The sequence below is a fragment of the Leptosomus discolor genome, chromosome 6 (genome assembly GCF_034619465.1).
Source record: "Leptosomus discolor isolate bLepDis1 chromosome 6, bLepDis1.hap2, whole genome shotgun sequence".
Classification (NCBI taxonomy): Eukaryota; Metazoa; Chordata; class Aves; order Leptosomiformes; family Leptosomidae; genus Leptosomus; species Leptosomus discolor.
This window is the reverse complement of record NC_141396.1, coordinates 4,142,061-4,167,106: the sequence shown is the minus strand read 5'-3', so window position 1 is coordinate 4,167,106 and position 25,046 is coordinate 4,142,061. Positions and strand designations below refer to the sequence as shown.

The following is a 25,046-nucleotide window of genomic DNA, read 5'->3' as shown; positions in this document are numbered from 1 at the left end:
ATGGGGCTTTTAGGAATGTCAAGTATTGCGAGACGTGGGAATAAACTGCAAGAACTGGCAGTGCTGCGTACAGCACATGTCTGATTTGGATCCTTACTGCAGCTTGTAGTGGTTAGTGCTTGAAGGCATTGCCAAACCTCACATGACTGCCTCTCAGCGTCAGTCTTAGACCTCAGTTGTTGCTGAGGTTTGATTAAGAGTGGGATGATAATCAGTTGCCTTAGCAGCTGAGGGTGGGCGACTAAAAGAATAATTACAACTACAAATTGACCAGGCGCTGACTTAAGGCTGTAGTAGCGTGTACTACTGTGTAGTGTGTACTTGACAGGCTGGCTGACTGGGGCTGTTAGGTTGATTTGGGTCTGATCGTCTGTCATCAAAAGATCATTTTGAGGGTGTTTGTATATTTGAGTTTTGAAATTAGTCTGGGATATTTGGGTTGTCAGGATGGCCACCTGCTGGTCTTGGGTGGTCTTTGGTATGTTTGCCATTGGGTGGTGTGGTTGAAGGTGACGATATGATAACTGGAATCTTTGCCCTGTCAATAGAACTGGTTAAAATGTGAAAGGGTATGAAGTAGCTATTGGTCTTTAACAAGGTGTCTTTCCTAAATTAATTTAGTAATAAAAAAGTAAAGGTGTCATAAGGTAGCAGAGAATCTGCTCTTCCATCAAGATTCTTCTCTCCCTGTGGGTTCTTGAGTGTTTGCCAGTAGGTGATCTCGTGCCAAAGCTGTAGTATAATTTGTTTTAAGAGGGTAGGTCATGAGAAATTGTCTGACTTTGATATCTATTGTATGTGTATTCATCTACAAAAAGGCCCAAACAACCCAACAAGTCAGTTTGCATTTGATTGGAATCCTAGCACAAGCAGCCTTGGTATTGCCTTGTCAGTGGCATAAATGTGATTGCATGGAAATAAAATGCTGCACTTGGCCTTTTTGTTATGGATATGGCATATATGGACAAAACAGTACCTTTTGCTTCGATGTGTTTTAGTTCCACCCAGAAGTGGAAATGTTGCAGCAGGAGCAGAGCTATGTTGGTCACATCCAATATTGCATTCCTTTGATGTGTGTTTTGGAGAATGTCTTGAAAACCCATGAATTTTCAGTGTTCATTTCCCTCCACTGAAATAGCTTTTCTCCATCAGTAGAAGTTCCTTTCTTTAAAATAACATATTTTTTCATCAGGAAAACTCTAACTCTTATTGAACAGGAACTAAAACTGCACAGATATAACTCTTGTCTAACTCACTCCTTAACTCATCTGAGGTGAATACGCAGGCAGGCACGTAAGCAGAATGAGACATTAACGCTGGAGTGGAATGGGAATGTCTTCCCGTACAGGCAGACCAGGAACATGCATCAGAGAACTAAGAAATTGTTGTCCTGTATTGTTTTCATTCTGCCCTGGCCTGTTAGGACTCTTGGGTCCTTGATGAATGGGTGGATGTTGTATGACTGAAGTTTGCAGTTGAGTGTGTCTTCTGGAGCTTCTCTACTTTAGACCGCCGTTGAAATGAATAATCTTAACTTTTATCTGTAGAGGCTTACTAAGCAGAGCTGGTAACTTTGTAGAGAAATGTCTTACACTGATAATCGATTTTCACCCCTGTGTTCCCTCTTTAAGTTTTGTAATCTCAGTTTGAAAATTATAGCCTGCTTGGCTGAGCTAAGGATGCTTTCCTAAACCCTGGGTTAACCAGAACCTGGTGTTAGTGTGCTTCTCTGGGAGCAGGCAGTTCAATTTGTTGTGTTGGGTTTTTTGGTCGTTTGGTTGGGGTTTTTGGTGGGTTTGTTTTTGTTTGGTTGGGGTTTTTCTTTGTTTATTGTTTGAATCTTAGTCCTGAAGGGGAGTGAGTGCCCTGATTGAGACCTCCCTCTCCCTTCTGATCAGTTTTTGAGTTTTGGTAAGCAAATTGAGTGAAGGATAGACTTGAGTCTCAATTTCCAGCCTCATGGCCTCTGTTCAGCTGCTGACTCTTGGGAGCTGACAAGGAGGTTTAGCTGCAGAAAACAGGGGAGAGGGTTTTCTCACTTCTGTGGTCTGCACTCTTTGCCTTCTGTTCTTGAGCTGCTGCAAATAGGGCTGCTTCTCAGTAGCGAATTGGAACTATTCAGTTTACTTGTCTATTAAATATGGCTTTAAGATCACTTTTCTGTTTCTTCAGCATTACACTGTTCTCTTAAGCATGTATCTAACCTAGAATCTTTCTATTTGAAGGAGTTTCTGAATTTAGTAAGTTTTATATTGGAACTGGTTACAGGTACCACCACCACAGCTTGTTGATGGTGTGTTCTGATAATTGCAGCTAAGGAATGCGTTCAGCATGCGTGGCCTTGCTATGAAGCTTGGTGCAGAAGGTAGAGGTTACCAGGGGCTCTAGAAGATGTTAGGGTCACGTTGTGACCCCCCCCGAGTCTTGCTTTAGAAAGTACACACAGTGTCTCTGTGTGTGTGTGTGTAATTTCTATTTAATTCAGTTTTAACAGAGTACCCTGAATAATGGCATAAGTTCAATTAGTAGCAAAGCTAGTGAGCTGAAGAGGAACTTTCCGCTCCATACTCTCTTCCAACACTTTTAAAGCATATTTGGAAAAAAACCCCACCTTTTATTCTAAAAGCCTTTTAATAGCTTTATTTCTTAGATCCAGTAGTTTAAGATAAGTTAAAAGGGAAGATAGGATCATCAAACTAATCTCTGTGCTCTGAATGAATGACTTTCCCTCCTTTGCTGCTCAAATGAGACACTGGTGAGTCTGTTTACGCTCGGTGTTCATCAGTGGGCCTCAGCGCCACTCTTCATAGCTGGCTTTTGATCTGCTGGTATCTTCCAGCTGGTTTGGATAGTGGAAATGACTTAGGAGGTGAGGTAAGTGTAAGTATTTTGTAGTCTTCTGTTTAAAACAATAAATAAAAACTTGCAAGTTTCTTGGTACGCAGTTGATGTTTGTATGTTAGGTCTGTATTGGAATAGGTAGAGGTAAACTGTGCTGAGTAAGTTAGCTTGATCCGAAATGGCTCATTCACTAGCTGTAATGAACTGGGGTTTGGTTTGGGTTTGTTGTTTTTTTTTCTTCAGGAGTCGTAGAAGGGGATTTAGCTGCTGTTGAAGCTTACAAGTCATCGGGAGGAGATATTGCCCGCCAGCTTACTGCAGATGAAGTTCGCCTGCTCAATCGCCCCTCTGCTTTTGACGTCGGGTACACGCTGGTGCACCTGGCGATCCGCTTCCAGAGACAAGACATGCTCGCCATTTTGCTGACGGAGGTGAGTGGCTTTGGCCCTTGCAGGGACGGAATAGGAACCGTGTGTAACTTCTCCATTGTTTGCAGCCAGTGATGTGTAACTTTATTTGCTAGAAGATGGAGGCTAATACTGGTAGAATACATGAATTGCTGCTTTGTGCCTTTGTTGATGTTTCTCCTCAAGAAGCCAGCTTACTTTAAGAGACTGTATGTACGTGGTGGTCTTGAGGATGTGCAGTTCTCTCGTTAAGGAGAGGTCTTGGCACCCGTTCTGATGTTACTGGTGGTGGAAGTGAGCTATTGTGAGGCTTCCTGCGCTTTGGGTGGGGCAGAGGAAATGCCCTGAAAGCAAAAAACATCGAGATGAATGACAGCGTGGCTTTTTTCTGAGTTTTGTTAATGAATAAGGCTACCTGGTCTTTCTTCCCTGGTTTTCCTGGGAGCTCCTTGTCCAGAAGGAGCTGAGTATCTCCAGAAGGAGAAAGGCAAATTTCTTGCTTTGCAAAATTGCTGTGTTTTTTCCACTCTTTGTCTCTTTTATAGACTGGTTGGTTCCTCTCTGTGGTCTCCTTGGTTTTATATGTTCCATTTCCTTGTATATTTTTGTACAGTCCACCTCGCTTCTGGTGATCTTTGCCCTCCTCCATCTTTTTGCCCTCGTACTAGGCCATAAGTAATTCTGTTGCCTTTTTTTTGGGTCTGTTTTCTTAATCTCAGACTTCTGCTTCCTCACCTGATGGGAGCCAAATTTTTATTCTGCCTCCTTCCCTCTTTTGATGCTTAATGCAGTTCTGAATGCATGTGTTCCTGGGAAGTAGCATGCCCCGAGGAGCGCGTAAAGATGATGGAATGTGTAGAGTTGAGTAATTAAAAAGAGTAGATGAAGCAAGATAAATGTAGCTAAAGCCTTGAGAAGAGTGTATGTTTATACGTGGCTAATATCAGTACTTTTGTGCTGCTTACGTAGCTATCTGGGTTGATGGCATTACAAGTTTAAAAACGAAGTAATTTGCTGAAAGACTGTCATGGATTTTTCTGTTTGGTTTTGTTTCAGTTTCTAGGAATACTTACTCGACGTACCATTTGTGAAAACGCTCAGCAGTGTTTGAGCCACAGCGATACTTTCCTTTGCCAGGATATTAACTAGTGAAATTGTGTGTCTTAAAGTTGAGTTGGTTTTGGTGGTTTTTTTTTTAATCCAGTGTCATCCCTGTGTCACTTGCCGCATATCATTGAATGAGTCCCTGCTGCCAGTGATGATTAGAATCTTGAGAAATTTAAATATCTTAGGTTTTGTAGGAAACTGTCTTGAGCTGTGGTAAAAAAGTTCTTTGTTATATGTAGACTTACATGCGTAAGATTTGAGGGATGTTTCCTGTTGTTTATCTAGCTCTTAACTATTTTTTTTGCATTTCCTTTTCCTCCTGGAAGTGGTCACCTGTTAATTTACCTCTTTGATCTAAAGAGGTTTTTAACCTTACAAATGAGACATTAATTCATTGAGAGCCTCTAAACATTTAATCTTTCAGGGTGCCAATGTTTATACTTGCATGACTTGCTAACAAAATACCATCCTCTGGTGATTGTCGCTCTGAAGTCTTCATGTTTAGCTAGAAATAATAACTGTGTTACGTTACAGGTATCGCAGCATGCAGCGAAGTGCATTCCTGCCATGGTGTGTCCAGAGGTCACAGAACAAATTCGTCGTGAAATCGCTGCATCCCTTCATCAACGAAAGGGGGACTTTGCTTGCTATTTCCTGACTGACCTTGTAACATTTACGTTACCTGCAGGTAGTGAACAAAATTCATCTTCCTGATGGAAGAATTTTTTTTTTTGGTCACATAGTTAAGAATTGTTTGTTTTGGATGTATACTCTTGACTTTCTGATGGGGTGGTGCCTATGTATAGACTTCATTATTTAAGTTTTAATAGCTTAGGTCAGATCTACTAGTTGAATTTGCTTATTGCTTATTAATATTCAGTATTTGCACACGTCAACCCTGCAAAGTGAACATCTGTTACCCTCTTCAGACACGAGGAAATTGAAGGAGAAGCTGTGTTTAAAGTTAAGATTGGAGCCCAGACGTTTCTGGGCTCTAATACGACTTTTCACATAGCTGTGTTTAGCTTTCAGTCCTTTCCGTTAAGGCCCAGAGCTATTCTTTGCATTTGTACCTGCTTACAGCAGTGGCACTTTTTGGTTATTTTGAGGTACTCCATGATCAAGAGAATGTTTGTCTATTAACAAAAAGCTATTAGACTTTCAGTCTTCAAGAGCTGTTTACTTCACTAGAAATGCTGCCAGCAGAGGTAGGAAAACATGTAGGTGGCAACTACTAATCAGCAGATCCATTTGTCTTTGGTTTAAAGCAGTAGCGCTGTAAGAATTGTATTTGGAACCTCTTTGGTTGAGTGTTGCCTCATTTCCTCCTCTGCAAAAAGTCTGGATGATATTTACCACTTGTCTACCAACGATCTGATTGAGGTGCTGTATTCAGTCTTACTCTGTGGGCCACGTGTGAGAGGCGGACGGTGTGGGTGTACGAGGTGGCTGGAGACTGACACTTCATTGCTGTTTGGGGGAGAGACGGGGAAGAGGGGCAACAAAAAATATTGCTCTTGCCAGATATGAGGAATTTGTTCAGTATTTTCAAGAGACACGTCTTAAACCGCTATGCAACTTTCTGACATGTGTAATAGCCATGAAATAATTAAGGACTAAGAATGTTTAGAAGCTTCTGTACATCAAGACTGTCAGTGTATTGCCACTTCCAGCACAGTTAGTCAACGGAACATCCTCTGTAGTCAGCAGCTAGCAGTTGGTCTCGAGGTGGCATTTCTGAGGACAGAGGTAGAAATCACACAGTCCTGTTCAGGCGTTACCGATACGATGTAGTTTAGGAACCAGTTTCCACTCGATCTTTCAGATAAATGGCTAGCATCCTCCTGAAGAGCCAGTGCATGGATCTTAGAGTGTGAAACTCTTGAATTGATCGCTGGGCACTGTGAGCCAGTTTTAGTTTAAAAACACCAATCAGTCTTACAAAGCAAAGCCCACCCTGCCTGCACCAAACAGTAATGTGCTTCAGTGGCAACTCCTGTTGGGGACTTCAGTTTTAGAAGCCCTGGGTGTTGGATATCTGAGCAGGACTGGCAGATAGGACATTGGAATGAAGAGAGATCTTCTGTGCAGAGCCCGGTCGTTATCTCTTAGACTGCCTGAAGGGATGCTGGGTGTTTCTGTTTAACTATTTGATTCACTTTCTTAACTTTTATATGTTTAAGTGTCACAATTGTGCTGAATTTAGCAAAGTTATTCTAGTTGCTGCTCTGCCGAGCAACCCTTTACTGCTTGTCCTGCACTGAAATGCAGGCCACGAGCAAATCTGTAAGGTGTAGCAGATGTTTGTGGTTTAGAACGTGTGACAGCGTTTGCTGTGTTCCGTGATAGAGGAGTCACGAGAGTTTTGCCCGTTCTACAATTTTCTGCCTTTTTTTTTTTTAGAGGTAGATCCACAGTTGCAGATTCTGTCTGTAAAGCCCTTGGAACAGTTGTCCGTAGTGGCGTTTTCCGTGTCGTAGCTCAATAGTTTCCCCAGTTGTTCTTTCCTAACCTGCAAACTGTGGCCTGCAAACCCCTGGGGTGCTCTGAACTATTTTATTGACGTCTGTGAAATGACAAAGTGGCTGTTCCGTACACAAACAGGTCTCCTGGTGAACTGTGTGTGTCCGTTGGGGGAGACGAGGGAGGGGAAGCCATTCAGATGGGTGGAAAACTATTCTTTGGGATTGAAGCTGTCCTAAATACAGTAAGGTTGAAAATTCTCTCCCTCACACACCTCAGAGTGGTTTTTTTACTTCACTTTCTCCTTCAGAGAAATCCGTTCTTAGCCTGTGCATGCTGTGATGACCCTTTCTGCATAAAAGGCATGACAGTCAGTCTGAGATACCTACTTCAGCGTGCTCTTGGAAGCCTATGGTCACAAATGACAGATCTGAAAATAATAGCAGCTTTTCAGAGGAGACATGAGGGGTGATAGGGTGAAAGCTGTTGTGAAAGTTCTCTTGAGCACCAGCGGGTAACGTGTGTCTCTTACAGCAATGTTAAGTGACTCTTGTATTTGTTTCCTGGTTTTTTCCAGATATTGAAGACTTACCACCCACGGTCCAAGAAAAGTTATTTGACGAAGTACTTGATAGAGATGTTCAGAAGGGTAAATGCTTTGAGAATGCCTAGAATGTCTCTTGCTTTTCCTCAGAGAGTATTTCTGTGGTTAAAAAAAGAAAAAAAGCGCGCGTGTGTGTGTATATTATGTTCATGCTTTGCCTGAATTTCTTTTTAAATACAGATTTGATGCTTTCAAGTTAATCTTCACCCTGGAATTATTTTAATTTTAACATTTACAGTCTATTTATGAGGAGAGAGAGAGAGTGAAGTCTGTAGAAAGCACATTTGTAATCTATCTTTGAATTGTAAAGATTTTTAAAGCTTTACAGCTCTTTAAAGAAAACTGAACAAATCTTTCTGCTTCAGTAACAATCCTCAAACAAGTGATGCGCTGCTTTGTTTAAGGCTATGGCGTGGGGTTTTTTTATTCTTTTCTTGGCAGTATTTTGCCCAAGTAATGCCTTTAGTTGTTGCAGTTCACCTGTTTTTGTAGTACAAAGGAAAACTTAGTTTTGCTTGTGTGAATGGGTAAACTACTGAGATTGTGCTGTTACTGTGCTGCTCAGTCTCTGAGACTTCAAACGACTGTAGGTTTTAAAAGAGCTTGTTGTCATGTTGCAGAGCTAGAAGAGGAATCTCCCATTATTAACTGGTCACTGGAGCTGGGTACGCGCTTGGACAGCAGGTTATATGCACTTTGGAATCGGACTGCAGGGGACTGCCTGCTTGATTCAGTACTACAAGCCACTTGGGGCATTTACGACAAGGATTCAGTGCTGCGGAAAGCTCTTCACGACAGTTTACACGACTGCTCGCATTGGTAAGTTAGGTTTTTTGTGTCACCTTTAAAGATAGCTTTCCGTGTAGCATAGGAGTTGATCGTAGTATAGTATTAAAAAGCAACTCAACCACCACTCCCCAATTTACTGTGGATTGTGTGCCTCAAAGATGTTGAGTTACAGGGGGATTCACGTGGTAATCTAGATCCCAGTGTATTTTAAATGTGAGCAATAGAAACTTGGACCTTCTGAACTCGGTGACGGTATGCGAAATTCAGCAAATAGCCTTTAAACCAGAGTGAAAACACTTTACGCTGTGTGCTTGTCAGGAGTGCGCCGACCCCAGTTGTTAAGACTGGAATTTCTGTATCCCTGCGATGTAAATCACGCACACGCCGTGCCTTGCTGCTGGGTGGAAGCTTTGCAGAAGATGGTTAATAGAAGATAGGCTTTTAGTCCTGTGTAAACTTCTCGGTATTTTCATTCCATCTGCTTAGTTACAGCTTTATTCGGAACTGCTCTTTTTGTTCCTGTTCTGTCTGCTAAAAGAAGGGCAGTGAAGCAGAGTGATGACATTTAACTGGTGCTGTCATTTGGCCATAGAATTAATCTGTCACTCTGTAGAACGACTCTTGTTGTTTTACCCTGGCAACCTTCTTGAGTCCGATACTGTGGTTTGCCTCTGCTAGAGGAAAAATTCTTACAGCTGGACCCCCAGTGGTGTCCAACAGCTCTCAAGTGCATAAGGGGACTAAGGGAAGAGACTCATCAAGACTAATCGTGTAAGACCCAGGCGATTAGTTTTCTTACGTCCTTGTAGTCAAGGACAAGCGGAACGCTATCAGCAGGCATGCTAGAGAAGGAGCCTGTCCCCTTGCTCCGCGTGCTGTACGGGACGTCAACAACAGAGGCTCGTTTGAGGGGTACCGAGAAGTAGCTTTTGTCACCGCTGTCCCCAGCGGCCTGGAGAAAACTCCCCAATGGGCATCCAGAGCTGGAGTCAGTCAAGGGCAGCTTCAGTAACAATTCTCCCGAGAACCTGTCTCCGAGGGGATCTGTCACTACTCCAGAGTAGTTTGTAGCGGAGTGTGCATCTCGACCACGCAGGAATGTCCCTGGCATCACCAGCAGTTCCCCTGAGGCCAGAACAGAAATTTATGAGAGATCAGGTTTTGTTCTTCATGGTAACAGAAACAAGCATGGTATCCAAAAACATGCTGCAAGCCCTTGAGGTTTAAACCAAAGTTTCAAAATGTTAGTGTTAACTATTGTTGATTTACTGTTGTATCTAGCATGACACTCACTGTTTAGAGTGTATTAAATCTGGTTAAGCTTTTTAGTTCACATTCTAGGCAGAATTTGCATTTTACTTAATCTTTGTCCTTGTTGGAAGCACAGGGTGGTGTCTTTTTTTTAACTGATTCATGTGTTCCTTTATAGTTGTTTGAATACAGTTGCCTGCCTTTAGTCTGGATAATTGTATTTGCTGGTTTGTCACTGGAAAAAATTAGTGCAGGTTCTAGTACAAACCTCTACAGAGCCACGTCCTTAATAGGAACTGCTCTGCCTGCAGGGGCTGTGAGTGATGGAGATTCCTGAAGAATCAACTGACGTGTTAGTGGTGATGCTAGGTCAGACTTGAGCCGTAATTCCTTTCAAAAAAATCCAGAGTGAGGGTGTTGAGAAGTCTTGTAGTGAAGTGCTGTTGCCAGTTGATCATCCTGTACATCCTATACTTGTTATATGGATTCTACGTGGGAAGATACATTTAGTTTTAATTTTGTGGGCTAGGACTCTTTTTTTTGATTATTCTTTTTTTTTTTCTTTAGCAAAATCTCATTAAACTTTCAGGAGACCTGGCAATTAATTCATTTAGCAGAAGATGTTTGGCTAGAGATTTCTAGGAGAAAACAGGCAAAATCAGCTGCAGGGATGGAAACAGTTGATGTATTTGGATAGGAACTGGAAGGTAGATAGATCCAGAAGGTTCCCTGTGGATGTATTACTGTGAATGAGCACATAGACCTATCAAAATGTCTTACTAATAGGCCTTTTCAGCCATGCAAAGGTGTTAGCTGTACAGGAAAGCCAGCCTGGGTGGTGACAGCCATTATATACACCAAGATTTTAGGGTGATTACATCTTTACTGAAGGCATAGTAAAGGTTTCTTCATACACACACAGAGTCTGTTAATTTTCTCAGATTTTAATTAAATGAGTTCATTTCAATGACTTTTTTAATAAGCTGAACTTCAGAGTGGTTTCTTTGTATTCACAGCAAAGGCTGTGGTTTAGAAGTTGGCTTAGCACTCTTGGCTAAACCCCTGTCCCTGATGTGGAGCTGTGGCCTTTCCATAATGCCGTGATCAGACTGAGTTTAAAAGGTTAAAAAGCCAGCATCCGCTTTTTAATGTGTAGGTCACTTTTCTTTGTAATTGATTAAGAAAGAGAAAACACGAGGACTAAGCTAGCGTACAAAAATGCTAATTTTAATTTAAACAGAAAAATAGAAATCCTGTGGCTTTAAAACTTTCAGTGTAAATTTGATTAATCCCACCTTCTATATTCGATTCTTACCCACGCTGCTTTGTAACTATTCCATATGAGGTGAAATTACCATACTCCTTCCTCCAAAAACTGAGGCAAACCAGATTCTGCCTCTTTACTGTGGTTTGAAGTTGATGCACAAGTACTTTGGAGTTAATTTGCTCCTGATACGGTCAATAATGGAGAATATCTGTATTATTTGAGTGAGAAGAATGAGCAGCTCCTCTTATGTGGAACGGAATGTCTTGGTTGTCTTCCCTGTACATCAACACTTGGATAAGCCTAAATAAGGCTTCAGAAAACCCGTTACAAGAAGTACCAGGCTAGCCAGGAGCCTGTTAGGAACTCGGATCTATCACGGCGTGTTGGCTGTAAGCATTGCGATCCCAAGTGATTTCTGGAATGAGGATTGCCAGGAGGGGCCTCCTGAAGATTCAGAACAAATCGAAATCCCACTTTCCTGGTGTAGGCTCTCTTTCTTCCCCCTTCTTCACCGGCTTGGGATAAAGGATTACAAGGGTTGAATATTGCTGTCAGGTGTGTGGTGGTTGAGTAAATATTTTTGTCTTTACTACTCTTTCTCCATCTGTAACGTTTTAGGTTCTATACACGCTGGAAAGAGTGGGAATCGTGGTATTCCCAAAGCTTTGGTTTACATTTCTCACTGCGAGAGGAACAGTGGCAGGAAGATTGGGCATTCATACTCTCTCTTGCGAGCCAGGTAAGAGAACTGCTGTATAAGGTGGCTGTTAGAAAGGGAATTTGAAGCTCTGAAAAAGAATTTCAAGAACCTAAAGTGTCCTTCAGAGTGAGAATTTTCGTGTATAAAGGAAAAAATTCCTCTTAAGCCAGCAGTAGTACTGGGTAGGCTCTTCTGCCAAGATGGAACGGTTCATTTAAATTCTCAGGTTTGAGCTTACCATCAAGCAGTACAGGACAAGGAGGTGTGGAGCGCTCGGTGTCGGAGGGAAGTCTGTAGAATAAACGAATACACCATGGTCTGTTTAACGTCCTGCCTCCTGCAACACTTACCTCCTAGGCCGTACTAGCTTAGGCTACCTCAGCTAGCTCATGTTTTGTAACTCCCTTCTAAAACGAGATTTACATTCCTATAAGCTTCCAACTATAGGAATATTTTTAGCTCCTCTTGTTAAACATGATTTTGGTGCTGTTTTCTTGTGATTTGTTTTGGATGTGCTCTTTTCCTGTCACCAAAAGGTATTTGCCTTAATTTGCTCATCTGAGGACAGGTTATTTTTAGACTAAACATGTAGTTTCACTCCTAACTGGGGAATGAAATAGGTTAGACTGAATCTGGGCAATAGGACAAATTATTATTACAGACAGATTAAGCTCTTGTGCAAGCTGAAATGTCTTTGCTTATTTCCAACTGATATGTAATAGTCTTCCAGTCTTCCCTTTTTTCTGTCAAAGCTAGGTCACTCTTAAAAGCATTTTCTGTCTCAGCTTGGAGGCTGTTTTTCAAATTTCAGCACAGAGGACGGTAAGTTCTGTTTCAAGTGATGTCTGTCTTTGTGTTTTGGTTCAGCCTGGAGCAAGTTTGGAGCAGACACACATTTTTGTACTTGCACATATTCTTAGAAGACCAATTATAGTTTATGGAGTAAAATATTATAAGAGTTTCCGAGGAGAAACATTAGGATATACCCGCTTTCAAGGTAAGCCTTTAGTTTTTCAAATTTAGTTTTTAAACAAGGTTCAGCTGTAAATCATAAACGTAATGTCGCTCCCTTTTCAGCTTCCCTTAAGCTGGAAGACGATGGAATTCTGTTGTAGGTAGATTTTCATTAGCTATTAAAAAGAACAAAACAATCCCTTCAAAACTGGCAGGTTTTCGTTGTATAGTGGGCATGCTGCCTGTAGCCACAGTAAAAATGAGTTTTGACCCCCCCCATTCAAAATGCCTTTCGTCTGTAATATATATAAAATATCCTGATGGTGGAAACTTCCCAAAAGTTGTGTGGTTTGTACTGCTGTAAGACACAAGGGGTTTAATAAAGGGAATTGGCAATTCCGTTCGCTTGAGGTACTTGTGGCTGTCAGTGTTCATTTTGGAAACTAAACTGTATTTAGCACTTCCTGCAGGAGGCTCACAGAGCTGGGGGCGAGGCAGGCAGAAGGTAGAACCTACTGGCATAGTTTCTCTCCAGAGCGGCAGCGGTATCTGCCGGGAGCGTGTTCAGGCCGCGGGGACGTGCCTTGTCGCTCCGCAGCACCGCAGGAGGGGGTGCGTGAGGCGGCCCTTACGAGCACGGAGTCACCCTTAAAGCAAGAGGCAAGGGTGGGGGGGGGAAGGGCAGAGAAGTTAAAGTAGGGTGGGGAACGATCAAGTTGAGCTTTGTGGTGGATTCGAGTAACAAGAGGTGGCGACTGGACCGTGTGCCGCAGAGGCTGAAGGGGAGGGGGTTCTGTTCCTAAAGGCTCGGCCCACAGAAGCCGCGTGGGGCGGAAGAGCAGGTGACGTAGCTGCGATCGCAGGGCGCTGGTCGGCTGATAAGGTAGATCTCACGTTCTGCAAAAGGGCATTCCGTGGTGTGCTTAAAACAAAGTTTTTAAACTTTTATCTGTGCCTCGGTCATGCCCCGCTCTGCGGCAAGTGTGATGTAAACACCGACCCGTTTCTGAAGTGGTGCCGTCATTTTTGCATCGCTTGGTCGGGTTCTTTCCGACTGTCCTTCGAGTCTGCTGGGCAGACAGCCTAACTGTCCTCAAGATAAATATGGAGATGTTAATTTGGCTGACTCAGCCCGGTTTTGCTTAGAGATAGGATTGTAGATTCTAAAGATGTTTATTCTGTTTTGCAAGCCAAATGCGTGTTTGGGCGACTTCCCTCTGTATTACACGCTAATTATTATTTATTATTATTTAAGTTAAATTATTATTTAGAGAATGAAAACGTCAGAGGGGATTGGGGGCATCTGTACGTGCTCAGCAGTAAACGGAACAGGGTGTTGGGGTGTTGGTTTTGCCCATGGTTCATCTTCCTGGCCTCAAGTAAAACTTCTTTGTGTGAGGAAATGAAATATTTTTTTTTGAAGAGTATAAAATTTTGGTACTCTTTATAGTTACCTGTTATCTTTCATTTGAGATGATGAAAGGAGAGACTGGGAAAGAACAGTTATTCATGGAATATCTCTCTGGCACTGCAGTTCGTGTGGCTTTGAACTCAAAGGCTGAGCAGTTTGCAAAACGTTTCTATTCCATAGCTTGGGCGTTGAGGCAGACAAGTGTTATGTGGCCTAAACATACTGAAATTGTTCTCTCTCTCTCTCTGAACCAGAAGGTAACCAGGTGTCTGGGACAACCTTTTGCTAGGCACGTGTTTCCAGGAATTTAGTCAGAGAAATATTTATGACTTGCGATTTGCTCGCCACAAACCGCCTCCGTCCACCCGTAGAAACACACGACACTGCGCAGGTGAACTCGGGACTCCTGTGTCAGAGTACCTGGAGTGACTTTGGTCCCTGTCCAACCACATTTTTGTGGTTAATGTGTGCTAATTAAACACAACAGCCGTCAGACTCGGAGTGGCACAAGTCTCCTGTAAGTGGTACAGGGCTGCTGTTCGGGGCTGGTCTGGGAGCTTTGCTTAGCGCGTGCCCCTTTGGTGAGTGAAGCCATGAGGAGTGCTCGGGCTTCTCTGCCTTGCTGTATAGCACCCTGCCTGTGTTTAAGATCATATTCCCTAAAAAAGAAAGAGGAAAGATGGATTGCGGGTTGTAACAGAGATGGGGAAATGAACTGGGTTTTTTTTTTACCGCTTGCTTAACATCATGGCTCAGTTGGTAGCACCTTGGAAGGTACTGTAAACCCCTTGCCCACTCCCAAAATCTCCTCCCTGATCAGAATTTTTTTCTCCAGGGGTTCCTTATGCAGGCATCCGTGCTGTAACTGCTCCGAATCCATTGACTGACAGCCCCCTTGTTCCCTATGTTGCAATCGACTGTTAATGCTCCTTTAAATATTAAGGCTCCAACAGCAAAAGATCCCTTTACTCAGCTCCTGATCTAGCCACGTGTATTTAGGGGCATGAATATGGAGCTTTTAAAATTAAACAGGAAAAACGGTGGCTGACTGAAATTCTCATCAGATCAGGCTGGAGAAACTGAAGTCCTATGTGGATGGCTTCCAGGGTAGGTGTTGGCCCGTGCTCTTATGTTCTGTGGCTTGTGTGCACGTCAGCTGTTCTTAGGCTGCCATCTCCATTTATGTCAGATTGACTTGTATAAATCTTAAAAGCACTAGATATTCTCCCTGGTAATGCTTGAAGTTCCCTTCTTGTGGAGCTCATCACGTCATGTTGAGGAGGAACGGAAAGCGTAACGCATCCTTCTGTCTTGGGGAAATTATTAGTGTGGAATTTTTACTAAGATAAAACAGCGGTGAAAAAAATATCCAAAACATTGCTGAATGTAGAGATTACATCAAGGCAAACAGATGAGTTCCACTCCTGAAAAGTCAAGCCTGACAGGAGTTCTGCATTGTCAGATGAGACAAGAGATGCTCATAGAGATGAGACTCTTTGCTTCTCAGTGATTCCTGTAGCCCCAACAGCACTGGGTGGTGCTTGGGGTCAAAACCTACCAGATTAGGTCAGCAGGGCATTAACTGTCTGTATTAATTGGCAATAAATTAAATTAATCTTCCTCAAATTGAATCTGTTTTGCCCATGACAGTAACTGGTGAGTGATCTCCCTGTCCTTCTCTTGACCCACAAGCTTTTGTGTTTTCTTCCCCGTCTTGCTGAGGAGGGCAGTGAGAGAGCGGCTGGGTGGGCACCCGGCAGCCAGCCCAGGCCGGCCCACCCCGCTAGCCGAAGTATCCTGAGGAGCTGGCACGGTTTGTGAGTGCAAGGAGGGGACCTTGGCATGATAGCCCTCTCTGATCACAGCTTGTGGGAGAAGGGGGGCACCTCGAACGCTGGGTGCAGTTTTGGGCCCCTCACGGCAAGAAGGACACTGAGGTGCTGGAGCGTGTCCAGAGAAGGGCAGCGAAGCTGGTGAAGGGTCTGGAGAACAGGTCTGTGAGGAGCGGCTGAGGGAACTGGGGGTGTTCAGCCTGGAGAAGAGGAGGTTGAGGGGAGACCTTATCGCTCCCTGCAACTGCCTGAAAGGAGGTTGGAGTGAGGTGGGGTTGGTCTGTTCTCCCAGTAACAAGTGATAGGACAAGAGGAAATGGCCTCAAATGGCACCAGGGGAGGTTGAGATTGGACATGAGGAAAAATTTCTTCATGAAAGAGCGGTCAGACATTGGAACAGGCTGCCCAGGGCAGTGGTGGGGTCACCATCCCTGGAGGCGCTCAAAAGACGCGTTGATGTGGTGCTTAGGGACATGGTTTAGTGGGCACGGTGGTGTGGGGCGGACGGCTGGACTTGATGATCTCAGAGGTCTGTTCCAACCCCGTGAGTCTGTGCTGATGCTTTCAGTTCTGAAAGGCCTCGGTGGCGTAACCAGCCCGTTTGTGGGCAGCAGCACCATGTTGGAATGAAGCATACAGTATCGATAAATCACTTTCCAACCCTCGGTGCTTGTTTTGCTGATGGTTCAGACTAAAGATTGGAAAAAAGCATGAAGTGATTTCTCTGAGCGTGCATGAAGAGTGAATCTCCAGGAGCGGAGGGACTGTCTTCATTGCCTTGCACTTGGTCTGTTATTTTCAGCGTGACTCTGAATTTTGACTCGATGGTTGGTTCTTTCCCTAAATGAAGAGGCTTGAAATCTTTTGATTAACACTTAATCCCTTGTCCTGCCCCTTTTGTGTTTAGCATTGAATTACAGTGAGACTTCTTTGTAACGGGGATGGGAGGAAGGAGAGCTAGGAAGGTGTTAAATAGATTTGTCCTTAGACTTAGATGCTGTAAAAACTTGTATGAACCTTCATCTAAAAGACATGGAAAGACTTCCAGGTATTTCTTGACTGCTGATTCAAGAATGGGGAAGAAAGGGACAAAAACGTACCGGTAGCCCCCACTATTTTTTTTTTTTTCAGCAGAGAAAGATGAGTTCTAAACTGAAGCAAAACCTCCAGACCCACCCCCTGCCTCAGATTTCCATTTTAGCGTTGTCCTGCCATCTCCGTGGCTGTTGAAGTGCCTTGTTTTGCTGCAGCGTCTGTTCCGAGCTCGCTGGCAGCAGCTGTACTACGGGAGGTTGCTATGCTACGCGCGCACTTAAGTTTATGCCTGGCTATTTTAAGCTGTCACAAGGTGAGGCGTGCTTGTGCTTAAGTTGTCTTGCAGCAGTACACACCAGGAATTATTTATGTTCCTAGAAGAAAGGAATTCTAGGTTTATCTTGAGGCTTCAAGCGAATTGCTGTCTTTATTGCTAAAAACGGTGGGGAGAAAACCCAGTTTGTTTCAGAATCTGTGGCATCAGTCATGGGTTGTATCGGAGCGAAATGGTATCGGCGTTTCCGTGGCGCTTTTTTTTTTGTGTTTTGGAGGCTGGATATGCATAATTGATGTGGGTTAATTTAATCTATTAATACAATGTTTATGAGAAGTCCTGTTGTCTCTGGGACAAGCTACATACTTAGGTGCTGAATAATACTTAGTGCAGTAAGTTCTCTTAATAATAAGTTTTGTAAGCAGATGGTGGAATTTTTATTCTGGTAAAAATAGACATCTGACTGCAGCTTTTATTTCTGCGATGCAGAATCTGTTTTTTTCTTTATTTTCTTTTCCTAAGGAGAGTTACCAAACATAAAAAACCTGCTTTTCTAACCTTGTTTTTCATCGCTGTACTGCAGACCGTCGATTTTGGGGGAACGGTATAACGTGGTGTTGGTTGTGATCGTAATGCCTTTCATGGCTAAACTTGTACAGCTGCAGAGATACTTGACTAAGCTCTTGTTACCCCAGTAATAATTAGCTGTACGGAAAAGGGTGACCCCTGTCAGTGTCACCCAACCCCGTACCCCTCAAACGCGGGTTAACCTGCTGCTGTTGCCGTGTTCAGCCGAAAGCACAAGGTTTGTATCGAAGTTCTTCGTTGTTGAACGTTGTCGCTCTGCGTCTCACCCTTTGTTTCAATTCGCCCTAGGTGTGTATTTGCCTTTGTTATGGGAACAGAGTTTTTGTTGGAAAAGTCCCATTGCTCTGGGCTACACGAGGGGCCATTTCTCTGCTCTGGTTGCCATGGAGAACGATGGTTATGGCAATCGCGGTGCTGGTGCTAACTTGAACACGGACGATGACGTTACGGTCACGTTCCTGCCGTTGGTGGATAGCGAGAGGAAATTATTGCACATCCACTTCCTTTCAGCTCAAGAGGTAAGAAGTAGCCGCGGAGCCGGGAGCCTTTGTCCCAGCCGCGTACCTGGAAAAGGAAATCGGGATTCGGACACGAACGCGAGACTGAAATGGGCCTTTTTTGGTTTTAAAAGGGTGCAACACAAATATTGGCCAGTAGTTACAGCGTGCTCTAACTCTTTCTAATGAAACTCAACTCGTTTGTTCTTTAATAGCTATGATAAAGACAGGGAACCACTTCGGTCAGGTGTCTACGTGGGGCAAGGGAGGGTTGGAAAACCTGAATGAATTGCAAAGAGTGGGCATCCTGTAGCCAGAGGAGAAGTATGGGCGTTAAGTCTAGAGAGGGGTGGTTTTTTGGCAAGCCGCAGCAGTTGTTCTGTCTTACAAGAGGGAATGTTTCACTGCAAGGACTGACAGACTCCTGAAAAGTGCTTTGGAAAGCTAGAAGGCTCTTTGAGGACTTGCCCTCCTCAGTGGTGCCTACCATAAAATAATGAGTTGCTCCCAAATAACTGAGATTCAGGAAGGCTGTATTGGAAATACACAGCTGACAAATGGAGAAGGGAAGAACCGCTGGAGAGTATTTCCAGAGCCCTCCGCTGTTGGCTGAAAACGCAGCGACCACCAGTTTGGCTGTTGGAGACTCCCAGCTGCGGGGAAGCAGCACGCGACCCCCGTCAGTTCTGAAAAGGGGCTGCTCCCCCCCCGCCCCCAGCATCACCAGCGGCCTGTGCTTCAAGTCTGCCCGTAACGTTTCGAGCCTCATTCTCAGTCTGTTTTCTCTCCCCCAAAGATAGGTAACGAGGAGCAGCAAGAAAAGCTGCTTCGGGAGTGGCTGGACTGCTGCGTGACGGAAGGAGGGGTCCTGGTCGCGATGCAGAAGAGCTCTCGTAGGCGCAACCATCCGCTGGTCACCCAGATGGTCGAGAAGTGGCTCGATCGGTACCGGCAGATCCGCCCGTGTACCTCCCTTTCCGATGGCGAGGAAGACGAGGATGACGACGATGAATGATTGATGAGGAGGATGAAGAAGAAATTGAAAAGCGAATGACCAGCGCAGAGTGTCTGACCCGGAGTTAGCGTTGTGCTCTAGCAGTTGGTTGCGGAACGACCCAATTCGAGGGGGAAACGTGCTGTAAAGGATTTTTCTAGCCAGCACGGGGAGAGTCTAGAAGCTCACCTGCCGTGTGGAGAGAGCGAAATGGGCTGGACTACAGTTTGTATAAAAAACAAAGAAAAAGAAACAAAAAACAGCTAATTTTATTATCAAGACAGAAAAAAACACAAAACCCATTTTTCTTTCTGATTGTAAATCTGTCTATAAATGTACCGCATGTGGTTGTGTAAGAGGTTGTGTAATAGGAAAAGCATACCAGCATCTTCATGATCGCCAGGAAATCTTTTCAAATAAGGGCACTTCCGAAAGCACACGTTAGACGGGTGACTCTTCCCTCCGAGATTCTCTTACAGCAGAACTCGGTGTTCTGCGTCACCTCGTAGATACTCTGACACGTTGCCGTGAGCGGCCCTTGGATGTGAAATCTCACTAGTGCCCGGGTCAGGTCGTGAGGGTTTTTTTTTGTTTGCACAAAATACCCACAGCAAGTCGTAAGCAAAAATACATTCGTTATTTTACTAATAATTTAGTTACTGCTGTGCCCATATAATAAAAGCTAAACTCTACGGAACAAACTGGAAGAGAAGCTAAATTTTTCGTTGAGTGGAATGATTTGTTTCCTGAAAAAGTGGGGGTTTTTTTATTTTTGGGGTATTTTTCTTTTTCTCCTTCTAATAGTTAATAGATTCCTTTCAGTATACTAAGAATATTTATTCAGAGAAGTGACCTAAAATATAGGGATTTTATTCCGGTGAGCATATGCTAAACAAAATGGTGTGAAATTTTGAGAACTCGGACACGATTGAGAAGTTCCCATTGTCAGAACCCCGCCTTGCTGTGACACAATCTTTATCATTTTATCATTTTATTCTTTCATCAACTTCAACGTTGCTGCAAATGAAAAAACACCTTTTTAAAGGGTTGCTCCTCGGTCATTAAATCTAGTGAGAACACCCTTGGCAGTTGGAATTAAAAAGAAGGATCTATGCTAAAGTTGTTTTTAAAAGCACTGTGTTATGTATTTCTCGGTATGTAAACCTGGGAATTTCTTGCATGTTGATTGATGTGGCCATACTTCAACTTCTGTAAGTTCCTAAGATTGTAAGTTCAGAGTATATTCTCCAGTAGAAATTTTATTATATTTGATAACTTTAGCCATGTAACCTGTAATGGATAAAGTTTATCTAAAAATCTCACTGAAACACTAAAGGTCAATGCCAGTTTTTACATATGCAGTGCAATTCAGGTTGTCTTGAAAAGCACTTTTGATGGTGTGGTGGCTGACTAAGGAATTCTGCAGTAGATGGAATTGTTTTCATTAGAATTTGGGAAGAAGCCCCATAGCACATATTTTTATGTAGTTCAGAGCTATGGAAACCCTGAGGAACTTGCTGCTTTTTCTTCCAAATGCTGCTTAGACGGTGTTGAAATGTGCACAACTCCTACGTAAACTTGGTGACGACACCAGAAGTCTAGAAATAATGAAGTACTGTATTAACGTAGCAATTCTCCCGTCACGGATTCCGTTGAGGTTTATTAGGAAACGTCTTCACCTTTTTCTTTTTTCTTTTTTTTTTTTTTTTGGCCATTAGATCTCCTGATTGGTGCATGTGCAAATTTTCAGGTGACAGAATGCATGCTTCTCCGCACTGTACGTACGATGGACCTGAACCAAACAGCCAACCGCAGATACTAAAGAGGTTCTTCCCGAGCCTCCTGCTCCTGTTCCACGTTTGCTTTCCAAATTGCTTTTTTTTTTTTTTTTTTAAATCTTTGTTTTGGTCCTTTTTTTTTTTTTTTATTCCCCCTTCCCTTGCAGTGAAATCCTTTTCTGCCTTGTCTAGCTGAGGAGGTGAAGCTCTTCTGTCGGGGAGCTGAACGCCGAGTAAGCTGGGCTGGGAATCGCCACGGTCTGAGCTGGCCCGCGCCGTGTCCTTGGTGGCATCGCTCACCGGGCGCGGTGTAAGCCCCTGCGCTTCCGGAGGTCCTCCTAGGTCAAGGCCGAATACGCCTCAGGTTTGGAAGCTCTTGCTCATGACCAGATCGCTGGAAATTCAACCCCAGCTTACCCAGGACTAGCTCCCCTGGGCAGCCCACGGCGAAGGGACGGAAGGACGAGCTCCTGCCTTCGGCGGGCTCCTTCCAGGGGTGCGGGAAAGGCCGTGCAGGGTTCTCGCCGCCCGCCTCGCCGCCCCTTGGCTTTCTGCAGCGCCGCTCCGTTGAAGGAGGCGAAGCTTCCTTGTCACCTGCGGAGAATAACCAAGGTGAAAGCCCACCTTGAGCCAAACTGGCCGCGCACGCCTTCCCTTGTCCCCCGGCGCCGTGCGTGGGCAGCCGGCGTTGTGGCGCGGCGATCCCCGTCCCCACTCAACACCTCCCCGTGCCGTCGGTTGCGCTGTTTGTGGAAGCTCCCCGTGCAGTCAGCTCAGTCCAGCTGTTGTTCACAAGCATGCACCGCCCTCCCCGGTACTTAGCTAGCTCTGGTATGAGAGGACAGCCCTGCTCCGTCAGGGCTCTTGGTTTTCTTGATCATTATTGTTTTGTTCTGATGTGCTGTAAAATGGTATGTTCAGGTTTAACGCGCTTCACGGGTCATTTCGGAACTGGTGAAGTATTCTTTTTTTTTTTTTCAGACTCAAAAGTCATCCAAACCTCATGTACCTGTAGATTAAAGAGATGCAAACCCCTGCTTTGTGCTAGCGCGGTGGTCGGTGTATGTTACTGGGTGCTCTCCTCGAGTGACGGACCCCGAGGTTGACGAACACGGACAGCCGTTGGCAAAGGCTGCCTTGCAGCTCGTCGGCAAGTTCTGCTCTTTCAGCCGCCTGCATCTATCCAACTGGGTTTCTTGACGTCCTCTTCTTCCTCGTCTTGCTCGCAGCAGCTCTCCTAGCACACAACTCGGCTTTTCATTGCTACCTCCTTCACATCTGGTCGGTTTTTCTGGTTTTATTTATGAATTCCTCAGTGACAAATCCCTGTATTTCTTTTGTTTTTAATATATTAAAATTTAGTAATTCTGGATTCTTCCAAAGTTCTGCTGCAGAGCTTACAGCAAATATTACTACATCGTGTTTCCTCCATTAACAAAATCGGTTTGTGCGCACTTAAATCAGGGTCCCCAATTGCTGCTTTTCCTCTTTCTTCCCCCCTTTTGTTCAGTAACTTCCCTTCACACCTTTTTTTTTTTTAGGTTTTATTTAGCATCTGTCACCTTCAAGCTGCTTTTCTTTTTTTTTTAAGCTACTCTGACACCCATCACCAGCGGCGCCTCCCTGCCCGCCGTCCTGGGGCCTGACAACAGCAGCGCGGCTCTGGCCACGTAACGGCGCAACCCTCCAGCGGCGACTGTTCCGTCTCCTGTTCCTTTGCCCGCTCCCTTTGGAGAGCTGCAGCTTCCCCCCTGCTGTGGCACGTCTTTCCTCCCTTTCCCCTTCCCCACGTCTCCTCCTGGTGTGGGGCGCAGGCGCTGGAAGCCCAGCAGCGAGGGGGGAACTTGTAGAACTGCACCGTGTCCCCTGGTTTGTCAGCCTGGGCTCGCTCCGTTTCTGCTCTCGCTGGGCTTGTAGCACTTGGGGAGAAGCGGCCGGCCGGCTCCTGCCTCCGTCCTTGGGTTTGGGCGAGAGGGAGGTGGGGTGTCGGATGAGAAAGACAGCGTTGGCCGCTCCCCCTGGGCTCTGGGCTGGGGCTGTCCTGGCGCAGAGTCCACCCCTGGCAGCGGGTGCCCAAGGAACTGCCAGATCCTGCGACACGGGAAGTACTTTGCACCCACCTGGGCTGTGACTCCTCCTTTAAAAACCCTGAACATCAACTACGTGTTTTCCTCATGGTTTTCACCGCCATGTAGGTGTTTCCCAAACACTTTCTCTGTCCCTACCCTGCTTTATCCTCCTGGTTTCTCGTGGTGCTCAATGAAAATCGCTGGTGTGTTCTGCTCATCGCTGCCAGAGCGGTCACTCATCTATGAAGGGTGATGTCTTTTTTTTTAACGTGTCTGAAGCTGGTAACTGCCCCTCAGCTTAACTCAAAGCAAGCAAAAGGCGGAGTTTTGTAACCTGGACACTTCGTGGTTTCAGCTTTTTTTTTTTTCCCTAGTCCCTTTCCAGACCAAGCGCTTTGCCCCATCCCAGGCCGGGCGTGCCGGCGCTCCGGCGCAGCGTGAAACTCGGGGCGGAAAGGAGAGAAAGGAGAGCAGGGGCCTCTTGCCTAGCGAGGCTGGAAGCTGCTGGCACCCCTCGGGTGTGTTTGCGGCTTTGTCCCCCGGCCGTTTGTTAATGCTTCGGTTCTTGAGGTTGGTTGAGGTGTCGGTGCCTTCGCAGCTCCCTGGAAACCACAGCGGTCCTTTTCCACCTACGCTGCAGAGAAGGTCCTGCTGGATTTTTAGATCGTCACAAACAAGTTTCCAGCTTATGGACCGACCCCTGAAAGGCCGGAGAAGAAACGAAGCTCCGCCAGCGTTTCCCCCGCCGCGCTGTCCCGGAAGGGACCTGCAGGCACCAAGGACTCCGGCGGTTCTCCAGGCCCGGAGCCGAGGGCCGAGCCGTGGCCGGTGCCCATGGCGGCGCTCCCGGCGTCGCCCTCCTGCCGCGGGGGCCCGGGCGGCACCGAGGTCGCCGCAGCACAACTTACCCGTTCCCGGCTGGGAGAGCGCGTTCGGTTTCGGGGGGGGCACCGTGTGCTCGGAGCTACACCCCTGTGGTGCCCTCTCCTCGTCCTCAAGGTGAAGCGCTAGTCAGACTGCAGCCAGAGCTCTGACCTTGCAGAAATTATAGAAATTTTATCACTTTTTATTGAAAACTGCACTGAACGCTAAATGTCCACCTTTACAATAAACAAATACAGTAACGGTAACACACTAAAACAAAACATACTGCCGATAGCCATTGGTTTCTTTTTTTTTTCTTTTTCTGTTTGGGACAGCTTAAGATTTCTTTGTCACAGAAACAGGAATGTACCCATACAAAGGCTCAAAACAGGCCATCTTTTTTTTAAAAACAAAAAGGCGATGATTCACAAAAGACTATGAATATAACATGTAACTAGTTGATACAAATCTAATAGGATTTGTTAAAATCAGTCACATCTAATAACACATTTTGAAGTGTTCTTGTATAAAATATCACGTGAAGAAAAGAAGACTTTTATCAATGTCTAAAAAAGTGGGGTTTGTTCATAGACAGTCTGACAAGTTACCATAAAAAGTGTTTCCTGAGACATAAGGAAATGCAACATTATTCTTGAACCCTTTCCAGCTCAAGACTTTTTTTTCTTTTTTTTCCACTTGATAAAATAGCTGCAGATTTAAAACTGAGAAAATATATTTGAGTACAAATAGTGTGTGAAACTTAATACTTTCTTCTTTTTTTCTTTTTTTTTTTTTCTTTTTTTTTTTTCTTGCATCATTGCAGGGCGTAGGTGAATGCACAGCTACTTTACTCAGTGTGTCGGGCAGAGGAGAGGCTGGCAGGTTGTTTCCTCGTTAGCGGGGAGGGCAGCGGCCGTTGCCAGGAGCCCTTTCTCCCCGCCCCATCCCACGGCTCCCAGCTGGAACGGCTGGCGTTAAACCTGGCAGGAGAACTTCTGTTACACGGCACTAGCCCTATGAGACTGCAAAAAGGATGATGATTATTATTATTATTTTATTTTATTTTTTTTGCTTCCGCTTCTCAGCCAGTACTGATGCCTCCCGTTAGAAGAGGTAACCAGATGCGAGAGTAAGGAAAGGGCTGAAGCCACATAATGGTTTCCTCTACCATTTCTACGTTAACTCGGTAAAGATGGCTTAATGCAGGGGTTTGGCGCAGGTGCAGGAGCCCTGTCCTTCCCAAGGAACTGAGGGGGGTGAGGGGGGGGGGGGCAAATATCTATTTTTATTCATGTGATTGATGCACAGATGAAGGAAACTT

At 44.9% G+C, this 25,046-nt stretch overlaps 1 protein-coding gene across 1 annotated transcript in view; it reads left to right on the top strand.

Moving 5' to 3' along the window:
• The window catches only part of ZRANB1 (zinc finger RANBP2-type containing 1), a 43,989-nt gene extending 24,682 nt beyond the window's left edge, over positions 1 to 19,307 (top strand). Inside the window, exons 4-11 of the mRNA XM_086466915.1 lie at positions 3,085 to 3,272; positions 4,890 to 5,043; positions 7,396 to 7,467; positions 8,043 to 8,241; positions 11,348 to 11,468; positions 12,297 to 12,426; positions 17,812 to 18,041; positions 18,817 to 19,307. Coding sequence (XP_086323041.1) covers positions 3,085 to 3,272; positions 4,890 to 5,043; positions 7,396 to 7,467; positions 8,043 to 8,241; positions 11,348 to 11,468; positions 12,297 to 12,426; positions 17,812 to 18,041; positions 18,817 to 19,035 — 1,313 coding nt within the window. The 3' untranslated portion in view covers positions 19,036 to 19,307. The remainder of the gene's footprint in view (positions 1 to 3,084; positions 3,273 to 4,889; positions 5,044 to 7,395; positions 7,468 to 8,042; positions 8,242 to 11,347; positions 11,469 to 12,296; positions 12,427 to 17,811; positions 18,042 to 18,816) is intronic.
• Positions 19,308 to 25,046: the final 5,739 nt, after the last annotated feature.